The following is a 12,162-nucleotide window of genomic DNA, read 5'->3' on the forward strand; positions in this document are numbered from 1 at the left end:
TAGTGGGTTCCCTCCCAGGGCCTGTCTAAAAACATGGGCTTTGGGCTAGGGTTACAGTGACAGATGTGACTCCCTCCTGTGGAAATCCAGTTCAAAAGTGGCTGGTTAGTGCCTAGCCTTCATGTCACGATTGTACCAGTGTGCACATCATACCTAGAAGGTCAGTATTGTAGCATACACCGTTTGTGTCTGAGTAATACTTTGATGGCTTTTCCCCCAGCAGCCTCTGTAGCCCTATGAAAGCTAGTTATCCAGGAGGAAACATTTAGGTCTATTTCAGCTTGGTTTCTTAATGCCTTGCAATCAAAGTATTCCTGTGACTCTTGGTTGAATATCAGGCACTATGAACATAAGCTCTGTGGAGGCTGACAGGAACAGCATTTGCATCTTGGTTTTGGTTGTACTATGTGTGGTGAGACTCAGGGAGAGTGGCCAGTTGATTCAGGCCAATCGTAGGTTATGGTCTGGGTTTGGGAATAGTCTGATCTCCATCCTTAGCAGCCTCATCTTTCTCCATAGCTCATGTGTCTGTGAGGTCCTATCCCTCTTACATTCATTTCCAGTCTTTGTTTCCAGAAATCTCCCTAGGTAGGAGGACCCTCTCCCCGTGCATGCCTTCTATGAGGGAGGGCGTGTCTGGCTGCCTAGTGCTTTGTGCCAGCCCCATGCTGGCTTGGCCTTGAGGCTGGGCTTGGACAGGTCCTTGCCCATTCTCTGGGTTAGTCAGCTTCTGTGTGCTATCAGGGGACAACACGGAGCCCTCTTCTCAGAGCACATGGCCTTTGCCTGGGGGAGGGGACAGTGGGATTCTAGCCTCCCCAGTGCTGAAACCTTATATTCAGCTTCCCTCGCTGCCATTTCACAGGACTCTGGCCCCTCCCATGTGCCCTCAGTGCCTGACAAACACCTAGGAGAGAGCTTGCCATTTGGGTCCTCTCCATAGTGTCTGTAGCTTCATTACCCTGAACTGTGTTACCGCCCACACGTGACCTTCACAAAGTGGAGGACTTTTCAATTGCCTTCTTTCAAAAAAAATAATTTTCTCTTTTACGTGTATTGTTTTCATATGCTTGAAGATGAGAGAACAAACAACTCACAGCATTCTCCTTTTCCACCAAGTGGGTTCTAAGAGATTGAACGTCAGTCATCAGGCTGGGCAGCAAGTGCCTTTCCCCACCGAACCGTCTCTCGCTGGCCCTCTCTCTGCCAGCCTCCCATTCCTCTCACTGTGGCCAAGTCACTGTGTGACCGCCCCTTCATCTTTCATCTCTGGGAGATCCCAGGCTGAAGAGCCCACGCTGCCTGCCATTTCTAGGAGCTTGGATTTAGACTGGTCTTTTCTCCTCTGAAGGGGAAGCAATGTCCTCTTTCAGAGGATACCCGGTGCCCGGTGCGGGAGTGGAAGGGTAACCATCTCCTGTTCCTGCCCACAGGAAAACCTGCAGAAGCTGGTCCATATCGAGCACAGTGTGCAGGGCCAAGGGGACCTCCTCCAGCCAGGAAGGGTGAGTGCGGCCTGGCAAGGACAAGGGCTGGCTTGACTCTGATAAGCCCATTGTTCAGCTGGGCTGGCCCCAGACGGCTCTGGCTGCAGGTGCTGTTTAGGAGGGGTGGGGGACATGGTGCACCACCCTGGGAGCTTGTCTGCACCCCTCCTTGCATGATGCCCTCTCGGAGCAGTTAAAGAAACAGTGCCAGTCAGTTCTCACCATAGCTGGCCTGAGGTATCTCTCCAGAGAGGAAAAAAAATTGGTACTCAGTGTTTTTAGTTCCAAGTTTCCAGGGAAGGAGAGCTCAGAGTAGCTCCCAAAAGTCAAGCCTCAAGAAAGCAGCATAAAACTAGCATTCTTAGCCAGACAGGGGCTGGGGTGGCATTTGGGAGTGGGGCATGTGCATGGCACGTGCAAGGTCCTGGGTTCCATGCCCAGAAAGGGAGGGGTGAGAGAGAGCTTGATTGATTTGCGATTTAGCTTCCAGATGGAAAACATACAACTCAGCCATGAAAACAGCTAAAAGTGTCATCATTGCCAGTTGGAAGGAGGGAGGGCGCCACATCGGCAGGATAGTGCTAGCCTAGGATTCTTTGAGATCTCATATGTGGTTCTGACGGAAAGATCCTGTGCTCTGAAGTCCTTACTAAGCCTGTGTTTGATTCCTTCAGAAGGATGGGGCTGGAGTTACTATGCACGGGTCCAGATGTTCAGCAAGCCTTCAAAGGACATGTTCTGAATGGACCCTTTGTAGTGCTGTTTGGGGAGGGCATCATAAGTGGGACTCATACTCGGTGGCTGGAACATTGTTGAGCTTGGTGCTGTATGAGGACGTTTCCAGAAGGCTGGACTGTCCAGCTTGGATTCCTGGGCTGGGAGGCTCTATAAGCTGTCACTGGGTACCCTGGCAGCTATGGTGACTGCTTCCTACACGGAGACTTCCCAGACTTTCTCATTCTACTTCTGAAGTTGGCTTCTCTCTCCACAGGAGTTCCTGAAGGAAGGGACACTGATGAGGGTGAGAGGGAAAAGCAGACACCCTCGGCACCTATTCCTGGTAAGCACTGGAGATAAGGCAGGCCCCTTCGTTGGCTTTCTAGGGCCAGCATTTGATGACTGAGGATCCAGGACAGCCTTCAGGATGTAAAGCTGAGCCTTCAAAACTAAGCAAAGCAAGACAAGACAAAACAAAACAACCACTGCTTATATGTTATTTGAATGGCTGGGGAATGGGGAGGGTAGCTGTTGAAATGAATAGCTCACATGCCTGCCGTAGGCACTTTCCGTGGTGTGTATAGCAGCAGGGGCGGGGCAGGGGGGGGCGGCGGAGTGAGGAGACCAACTCGTCTAGGTTCCTCAGCAGATGGCCAAGACCAGAGGGTTGCCAGGTTGCGCCTCCAGTCTGTCCCTCTGTGCAGGTGAGCATGCACAACACATCTGAAGACACACAACCACACTTTGGACATTAGGGACCATCTAAGACCTCTGGGTTAGCAATGTCAACCCAGGGTCTTGTGCTACAAGAAGCTCTTTACTCCAGTCGAGGACCCCAAGACACTATACCTTCTGTGTTGCCTACCTCTAGAACAAGTGTCTGAGTCAGTCAGGATTTAAAGAGGAAAGGCTAGATCCACCTCCTGCTTCTGGAGGTGCCAGTCCTTGATGGGGTGGCCTTGTAGCTTTGGGCCTATAGCCAAGTAGCACAACAAGGCAGAGTCATCGTTCACCTCATGGCTAGGAAGCAAAAGACAGGAAGGGGAAGGGGCTGGGTTCCCACAGTCTCCTCAAGGTCATGCTGTGATGACCTAACTTCCTCTCACTAGGCCCTACCCTTTCAGGGTTCCTTGCCTCCCAACAGTGCCATCCTGTGGACTAGGCTTTCAACACAGAGGCCATTAGGGAACCCCCCCCCCCCAGAGCCAAACTGTAGGCCTGCTGTTTTCTGGGTGTCTCCGTTTCCCCATCCATGTGCCTCTCAGTGCTGTTCTCCTGACTGTCAGTGGGGCTGCCTTCAGCTGTCTCCCCACATTGCCAGAGCTTTACATAGCATGATGGTAGACGCAGCCTTGTGCATCCAGCACTCCCTGAGCAGCACCTCCAGGCTGGGACATGAGCACAGAGATCACTTACAGCCTTGTCCTCAGCCTTCAGGATACAATGGGAGAATCAGGAGATGAAATGGACAGGGTTGTGGGAACAGCCAGTCAGTGGAGGTGGAAGAGGTCACGCATCGAAATGGAAGCAGCCACCGAAGCTGTGCTCACGGATCAGCTGGGTGTCTGCAGCAAGGGCCGTGTGCGTTTCCTGAAGAGGCTGCCTCTGTTAAACCCATTTCCTCTTACTACCGCGTGCAGCGCCCCTGGGATTGACCTGAGGTCATCAATCATGGCAGCTTTTGCTTCTACCCATCTCACCGGCTCCCACTTGATTTCATCTCTTTCTTTAAAGGCATGTTCTCACAATGTAGCTCTGGTTGTCTTGGAACTTGCCATGCAGACTGAGCTGGCTTCTAATCCAGAGTCACCTGCCTCTGTCTCCTGCATGCTGGAATTAAAGACACTAGCCACCTTACCAGCCCCAGCTTCCTTTCTTAACTGTTTTGTTTGTAGAGTCCTATGTGGCAGCCTTAAGCTGAATGTTGGTGTTTGTTGGCTATGCGTACTGTTGTATGATTACCATGTGACTCAGGATTGGGAGCATTTGCAACAGAAAGCTCCACTAATGTTGGCAATCGGTCTTCCCCACTCCCAGGTGACCCTGGCACTAACTGGCCTGTTTGCTGTTAGTTTGGCTTGGATCTCCACATAAAGGCAGTGGGCTGCACTTACAGTATCTGGCCTTCCCCCTTCGGAATGCCTGCGATCCTATCACGTGGCCACAGTCTGGCAGCCTGCTCCTTTGGTTTTCTGTGTGGTATTTCACACTCTGACTGGACCGTGGTTCTTTATCCATCAAGGACATTTGGTTAGTTCTCCCTTTGGGGCTGTCATATATACCGCTTCTCTGACACGTGGCACCGGAGCATTGACAGATGGACCAAGTCCTCTTGAGCATCCCTGTGGAAATAGAATTGTTCCGATAGGGTCACAGTATGGCTTTGCTCCTTGCCGGGGTGTGCACCGAGGACTGCCAGGTGCCTGCACCCCAGAGCCCAGGGACCTGCTGTGTATAGTGCCTGCTGCAGCCTTCAGGGGTAGGGCTGGTGTGACTGTGCGCCTTCTCTGCAGATGAACGACACACTCCTGTACACGCATCCCCAGAAGGATGGGAAGTACCGTCTGAAGAGCTCGCTGCCGGTGGCCAACATGAAGGTAGATATCCAAAAGCAGGTACCCTGGGGGTAGGAGTATCATTGCGGGGGTTGGGGGGAGGAGGATGCCGGGGAGATAGATCCAGCTCTGCACCTCTTTACTGAGGACCAAGCTCCCAGGATACAGTGTTCAGTGTGGACTGCTGCAGGTTTAAGCTCAGGGCTACCCAGATACAGCTAGGGGCCGAGGATATATTCTCAGAGTGGATGGGGCATGGAGAGGAAAGGGTCACCCCAGAAGGAGGACAGTAAATGCAGAAACCGCTTGGAGGGAGCAAACAAACAGGTTTAGGTTACATTGTTAACTGTGGTAAGATACACACCCCACATGCACCATCTGAAGGATGGCCCGGTGAGATGAATCAAAAGAGGAGGCCACATCAGCGCCCGCCTCTAGAACCTTCCTGTCTTCTCAAACAGAAACTGTCTCCATTAAACACTGAGTCCTGTTCGTTCTATCTCTGTGAATGACCTCATGTGGATAGAGTTCCAGCATTGGTCTTCTTGGAGCTGGCTGGCTTCCCTTAGCATTGTGTCCAAGGTTTCTGTGTGGAAGCTTGGTCAGTCTCCTTCCTTTTCTGGGTACCAACATCTGCCCCCTCTGTCTCTCTGGGTATCTCTGTATTTATGCCTCTCTTGTCTCTGTCTGTCTGTCTGTCTGTCTGTCTGTCTGTGTTCCGATCTTCTCTCTTCGTCCATCTCTCTTCTCAGCTGTTGAATGTGTGATGTGTGTTTTGACATACATGTGTGATGTATAGACTATCATGGTTTATGTTGGTCTGAAACATGAGGGTGCGTGGGCACTTTAGGGAATTCTTGGGACGGAGAACATTTTGGAAAGTTAATTTTGATGCTATCTGAGGATGATGTCTGAGAAGGCGAACAGCTTGGAGTGAAAGCATCCGCGCTGGTCAGAACCCTGTCCACCCACCCCCAGTCACTACCAGTTGACCAAGGTGTCTGTGCTACTCCCCTCCCCCCTGAAGCAGATGCCGTTGGTTTCCCTGGCAGGTCAGCCGCCCTGTGATGGACAAAGTGCCCTATGCTCTGAAGATCGAAACTCCTGAGTCTTGCCTGACACTGTCTGCAAGGTATGGGGAGCCATATTCCAGCTACAGTGCCCTCTGCTGGCCTCCACGGGCACTGCATGCGCATGCTTCACTTGGATACACGGAGGCAAAACACACATGAAAATCTTTTAAAATGAAGATAAAGAATTGAGAAAAATACCTGAAGTTGACCTCTGACCTCCTCACTCATAGCTATATGTACACAACACGCACACACACACACACACACACACACACACAAGCACACCTGCATGCAAATAGGAAGCAATAACTAAAAGAAAAGAAGAACTGAGGTTTGAGGCTTATCTCAGTGGTAGAGTGTCTGACGTACTCAAGGCCCCAGTTCAGTCTTCAGCAGCACAAAACCAAACATAAATGCCAATTCCTTTGCCCAGAGGTCTGTAGGCCCCATGAAGGTATCTCATCAAAAAATGTTACAGATGATTGGCTCAGCATGAGGTCCTCAGGTGACTCAGATGTGTCATGTGCTCAGGGGGCTGTCAGCCTTGGTACTCGTGACAGGACAAGAGGAAAGTGATGAGTAGTCACCCATCCCTGACCGCCGACCTTGGGGGAGGGTCTTGGTATGTGGGAGGAGGCTGTACTTAAAACAACATGCGCCAGCTGTCGGATAAACAAACTCTACTTCTCCCAGTCTAGGAGTTGGGAAATGCAAGAGCAAGTTGCCAGTCGATTTGTGGTCTGGGGAGAGAGAGCCCCGTGCCTGTAGATGGCACCTGCTTGCTGTAATCCTATAGGACAGAAGGGACAAACAGGGAGAGGGAAGACTTCCTGGAGGAAGTGATTCCTGGGATGACTCAATGGCCTCTCCTCTCTGCTTGATGCGATTAGGAGCCTTGGGGCTCAATGTGTAGCTTCTGTGTGTCCAGCCATGACAGGATGGTGACAGACCACACTGATAGTGCTCTGCTCCTGACTGGGGCCCTGCTACCTGTCTGTCCTATGGCCTGGAGTACCAGCAGCCATTGATAGACCTGCCCACTGGAGGAGGGTTATACATCCCCTTTAATCAACGTGACCCTGGCTGCCTGCCTTACCACAGGCCAAAGTGGTGCCTTCTCCCTGCCCAGGCTTTTCTGTGCAGTGGGAAGCTCCAGTGCAGGGTGAGGGCGACACCTAGCGGGCACTGAGAATTTCCACCCAGCTTCCTCGGGGTGGCCCTCAGCTCTTTGAGTAGAGAGAGGCTTGGCCACTGGGGCTCGACTTGGGCCCAGAGGCTGCTGAGCAGGGGCTCACAGGAAGAGAAAGGGTCGCAAGTAGAGCCACGACACCGCGGCTCATCGAGCCTGTGCCTACAGCTCTTGTGCCGAGCGGGACGAGTGGCACTACTGTCTGAGCAGAGCCCTTCCGGAGGACTACAAGACTCAGGCCCTGGCTGCCTTCCACCACAGTGTGGAGGTGAGTGGGGCCTCCCCAGGGTTTCTAGGGTGGGTCCTGCCATATCCTACTCACAGAAAGAGGACAAGTGTCTCCTGTCCTCGGGGCCCTGGCAATGCCCTCATTAGTTCCTGTTAGAGCATGGCACCACAGTTCAACCCAGGAGCACGCCTTGCAGTCTGGCAAGCAGACCAAGGGACACAGGAGACTTTACTCAGAATTAGGGAGAAAGGGGCTGCACCTTCCCAGCTGTCCCTCAGGCTCTCTCCTGACTGTGGTTGCTGGCTGCTGCAGATCCGGGAGAGGCTGGGGATCAGCCTCGGGGAGAGGCTCCCCACCCTGGTGCCTGTCACACACGCCATGATGTGCATGAACTGCGGCTGTGACTTCTCGCTCACCGTGAGGCGACACCACTGCCATGCTTGTGGCAAGGTGAGTGACTGACTGGGGTCAAGGTGTACTCTGGGAAGGAAGGACATGTCCCTGCTTGTGGGGCTCAGGGTGCCAGAGGAAGATGAGTTCAAGGTCAGCCTGAGAGGTAGCGCTTGTTCCTGCCGGTATCACTGAGATCCACTGATCACAGCAGTCCCAGGCCCTGCTGCCAACACCACACCCTGTTAAACACACCGTGCACTCGCCATTGTGGTCATTAGAGGGGAATGTTACTTTATGGTTATGGGCACAGCTCTTCAGAAAAACAGGCACTCACTCAGAGACATTCTACAGCCCAGACTGGAAGAGCAGGGGCCCACATGGCACAGAACATCTAGGATCCTGGGGCTCCCTGGAGGAGGTGAGGGCTGGGCTAAACCGAGAGGGTGACTTACAGCTTGCATGTGTGTTCCCAACGTGGCGTCAGATCGTGTGCCGGAACTGCTCTCGAAACAAGTACCCACTGAAGTGCCTCAAGAACCGAATGGCCAAGGTCTGTGATGGCTGCTTCCGGGAACTGAAGCTGAGGAATGGTCCAGTCCCAGGCCCCATGAGAGGTAACTTTACAAGGTCCTTGCCTTCTTCCAGGCCTGGTGGCTTCTCCCCAGGTTCTCATGACGCCTCTGTGGCCTGGGTTCTTGCTTGAGTCTGCTTTCTCCAGAAGAAGGGAGAGGAAGCTTTGCATAAAGGCTGCCCTTGGGGAAGCCAAGGTTCAAGACCTGGGTTCTGTGGGAACCTGACAGCTGCCCTGTCCCTGTGAAGGCAGATCTTCTATGGCTGTCCACCCTGGATGATTCTTTTGGGGTATTCAATAGGCCTGTGTTCTGTGGAACTTTTTAAAAAGATTTATTTTTAATTATGTTTACATGGTTATATGCATGTGAGTGCAGGTGTCTCAGAAGGCCAGAATAAGGCCTCAGATCCCCTGGAGCTGGGGTTACAGGCATCGGTGAGCCATCTGATGTGGGTGTTGGGACCCAAACTCAGATCCACTACAAGAGCAGACATGTTCTTAGCTGCTGAGCCATCTCCCCAGCTCCCTGTAGGACTCCTGGGAGCGTTCCCTGAGCCTACTGTCTTTGGAACCTTGTGCCATGGTTGGGAGGCTGCTGGGGAGGGGGTTGTGAGTCAGGGAAGGGGAGAGAGTCCCCTAGATGCTGAATTGACCCCTGAGACTTGGTACTTAAGTGACAGACTGTGCCCCCGAAGTATCAGGTCAGAGAGACAGCAGATGTATCTTGGGCCTTCTTGAAGCCACACCAAGGTCTTCAGGGGAAGCAGAGTCCTGCTGGTGGATCCAGGACAACTGTGCAGTGTCCCGGGAAAATGGCCTCCATGCCCCGGAGCCTTTGCACAGCATCAGCAGGAAGGAGCATCCCAGCCGTCCTGGGCCATCCACCCCCACCCCCACCCCCACCCCCATGAGCCTTGGAGGGACTGCATTGAGCCAGCATTCCCGACAACCCTCCCCTGGCTTCTCACCTCTGCAGAGCGTCCGGTCAGCATGAGCTTCCCACTGACCTCGTCCCGCTTCTCCTCGGGCAGCACCTTCTCCTCAGTCTTCCAGAGTATTAGCCCTTCAACCTTCAAGAAGCAGAAAAAAGTCCCTTCAGCTCTGACCGAGGTAAGGTGTGCGTGGGAGACAATGGCTTGCGAGGTTCCTGTCCTCCAGACGCATGCTCAAATGGAGAACTCCTCCCTGGAAAGAACCCAAAACTGAGCCCAGGTAGCGCCATCACTAAGAACAATCCTGTCTTCAGAAGACACCTGTGGGCTGCAGAGGAGCTGCATCTTGTGTTCCTCCTTGGCTTTTTTTTCCTTCCCCATACTATAGAATTAGTGCCCATGGGGTCTGCTCAGACCACTGGTGAGCTGCAATCAGTCAATGGTCCCATGCCAGTATTTGTGAACCCCATGTGTTCCCAGGCTGCAGGGAGGGGGCAGCACAGGTGTTGAGCCTCCCTGAGGATGACTGTGCAAGAAACCTCAAAACTGGCTGAGCACAAGTCCATCCTGCAGGTAGGGATCCCCAAGGAATGCATGCCCAGGAGGAGAGCCTTCGAAGCCAAGAGGCAGGTCCAGCTGCATCCAAATTGCTATTAATAGACATCATCAAGCGGTGGGTGTGAAGATGTATTAGGGAGTGAAGATCGGCGGATGAGAGCTATCTCAGCCATTAACTTATTCCATTTGCCCAACTGAAGATCTTGGAAATACAACTAGGGCGTAGCTTCTTGGTAAAGTGCCTGCCTATCAATAGTGTGTAAAGATATAATCACTCCCCCAAATCTTGGAAATAATATATATATTATATTATATATATTATATAATATATATTACCATATATGTACATGGTAAAAAATGTGCAAAACATACAAAACAATATAGAATAGAAGAGAACTTCTCTACCTCTCCAGCCATAACCAGAATTGAAGGACCCATCAAGGAATGCGCACATGTTCACAATACAGAACTGTGTTCACGGATCCTGGCTTATTTCTGCCAGCTCCTTGGTCCAGTGGAAGAGATGAGCATCCCCCAGCTCCACACCCAGCACCCTCTCCCATAGCTGGGGCTCTGCCTCTGCAGCATTGCCTCCCAGGGGAAAGGGGAGGAACCCTGGGTGGGCGCCTGGGCAGCTAAGCTCCCAGGAGATTGCAGAGTCAGATCCATGGAGGTGCTCCATCAGGACAGTGGGGCCTGAGCCCAGGCTAGAGTTAGGGGCTCCTCGTGCCTTGTGCCAGGACAAAATTAACCCCGGTCTCCTTTCTGGCCTGAGCTGGTTGTGGATTCTAGGCTCTAACCTCTTGAGTGTCTGCCAAGAGTCCCAAGCATTAGTCTCCTTTAAGCTGAAGGGGGCTGAACTTCCGGAAGTCCCTTGTTCTTCAGGGCCTCAGTTCCCATCCATAAAACGAGAAAGTCAGAGGAAACTATCTCTGAACTTGGCCATGTTGCTTTCCAGTGCACTCACTGTAAGTCAGGCATGTCTGTCTATCAAGATTGTCTCATGACTTATAAGAAAATGGAGGCCCTCAGGAGGTCAGTAAATTGCCTGGTGATATTCATAGTTACTGCTGGAGCCTGGTGAGAACCCAGAATGCCACCAAGCCAAACTGGGGTGCGGGGGGGGGGGGGTGGCTCTTTTGTTATCTTTGCTTTCTGGTGCTTGTGGTGAAACCCAGGGCCTCACACACTGTGCCAGCGCCCCATTCAGTGTTAGCCACAGCTGGAGCCTGTGCAGCAGAATGTCACCTAAGCACTGGCAGCAGCATGACACAGTGGAGCTGTATCCACTCCACCAGTCAGGAGCCCGCCCCGGCCCTGATACCTGTTAGGTAATAGGGGCAGGATTCCTTCTTAGGTGCAAGATGTTCTAAGCTAAGGTTAAGACCGTATTGCAATCTGGAGTGTGTGTGTGTGATCTCAATAGCGGCAGGCCTTCTGGAGGGAGCTCTGGGCTTTTACATCCACTTCTTAGACCATGAAGCAGTTTTGCTGACTACAAGAGCCCAGAGATCAGCTTTTGAACTCCTCTGCTGATGGTCTGCCCAGCCATTTCTTTTTTTAGCATTCTTTTTTTTTATTGAATATCATCTTCATTTACATTGCCAATGGTAAAAACTTTCCCGATTTCCCCCTCCCCAAAGACCCTAACCCCTCCTCCTACCACCCGCTGCCTCCACTCCATGCCCCTCCATGCGACCCACTCCCACCTCCCCACCCCTTGGTTTTCCTTTGTTGGGGCCTCTGTTGAGCTTTTACCTGACCAAGGACTTCTCCTCCCACTGATGCCCAACAAGGCCTTCCTCTGCCACATTTTTGGCCGGGAACCATGTGTGCCCCTGGGAGTCCTGGGGCGTCTGGGTAGCCAAAATCATTGTTCTTCCTGCGGGGCTATAAACCCCTTCAGCTCCTCTGGACCACCCTTCAGCTCCTCCATTGGGGACCCCACTCCCAGACCAAGGGTCGGCTGCTAGCATCTGCCTCTGTATGTACAAGGCTCTGGCAGGGCCCCTCTGGAGACAACCATGGCTTGCTCCTTTTGGTATGCACTTCTTGTCGTACTGTCTGGGTTTGATGACTGTTTATAGGGTGAATCCCCAGGTAGGGCAGTCTCTGGGAGGCCTTTACTTCAGTCTCTGCTCCACACATTGTCTCCCTTATTGCTCCTGTGAGTATTTTGTTCCCTTTCTCAGAGGAACCAAAGCACCCTCTCTTAAGTCCTCCTTCTTGAGCTTCCTGTGCTGGGTGAATTGTAACTTGTTTATTTTGAGCTTTTGGGCTAACAGCAGCCATTTTGACTGCCGGCTTTGCTTCTCTTCCCCCAGGTGGCTGCGTCTGGAGAGGGCTCTGCCATCAGCGGCTACTTGAGCCGCTGTAAGAGCGGCAAGCGGCGCTGGAAGAAACTCTGGCTTGTCATCAAGGGAAAAGTACTCTACACCTACCTGGCCAGCGAGGTAGA

At 52.5% G+C, this 12,162-nt stretch overlaps 1 protein-coding gene across 1 annotated transcript in view; it reads left to right on the forward strand.

Moving 5' to 3' along the window:
* Window positions 1-12,162, forward strand: part of Fgd5 (FYVE, RhoGEF and PH domain containing 5) — a 97,057-nt gene that overhangs the window by 79,976 nt on the left and 4,919 nt on the right. The window contains exons 11-19 of the mRNA XM_052174342.1: window positions 1,434-1,505; window positions 2,479-2,547; window positions 4,718-4,801; window positions 5,812-5,891; window positions 7,190-7,289; window positions 7,563-7,700; window positions 8,128-8,257; window positions 9,191-9,324; window positions 12,029-12,157. Of these exons, the coding sequence (XP_052030302.1) occupies window positions 1,434-1,505; window positions 2,479-2,547; window positions 4,718-4,801; window positions 5,812-5,891; window positions 7,190-7,289; window positions 7,563-7,700; window positions 8,128-8,257; window positions 9,191-9,324; window positions 12,029-12,157 (936 nt within the window). The remainder of the gene's footprint in view (window positions 1-1,433; window positions 1,506-2,478; window positions 2,548-4,717; window positions 4,802-5,811; window positions 5,892-7,189; window positions 7,290-7,562; window positions 7,701-8,127; window positions 8,258-9,190; window positions 9,325-12,028; window positions 12,158-12,162) is intronic.

Source organism: Apodemus sylvaticus, chromosome 2 (genome assembly GCF_947179515.1).
Source record: "Apodemus sylvaticus chromosome 2, mApoSyl1.1, whole genome shotgun sequence".
NCBI classification, from domain to species: Eukaryota; Metazoa; Chordata; class Mammalia; order Rodentia; family Muridae; genus Apodemus; species Apodemus sylvaticus.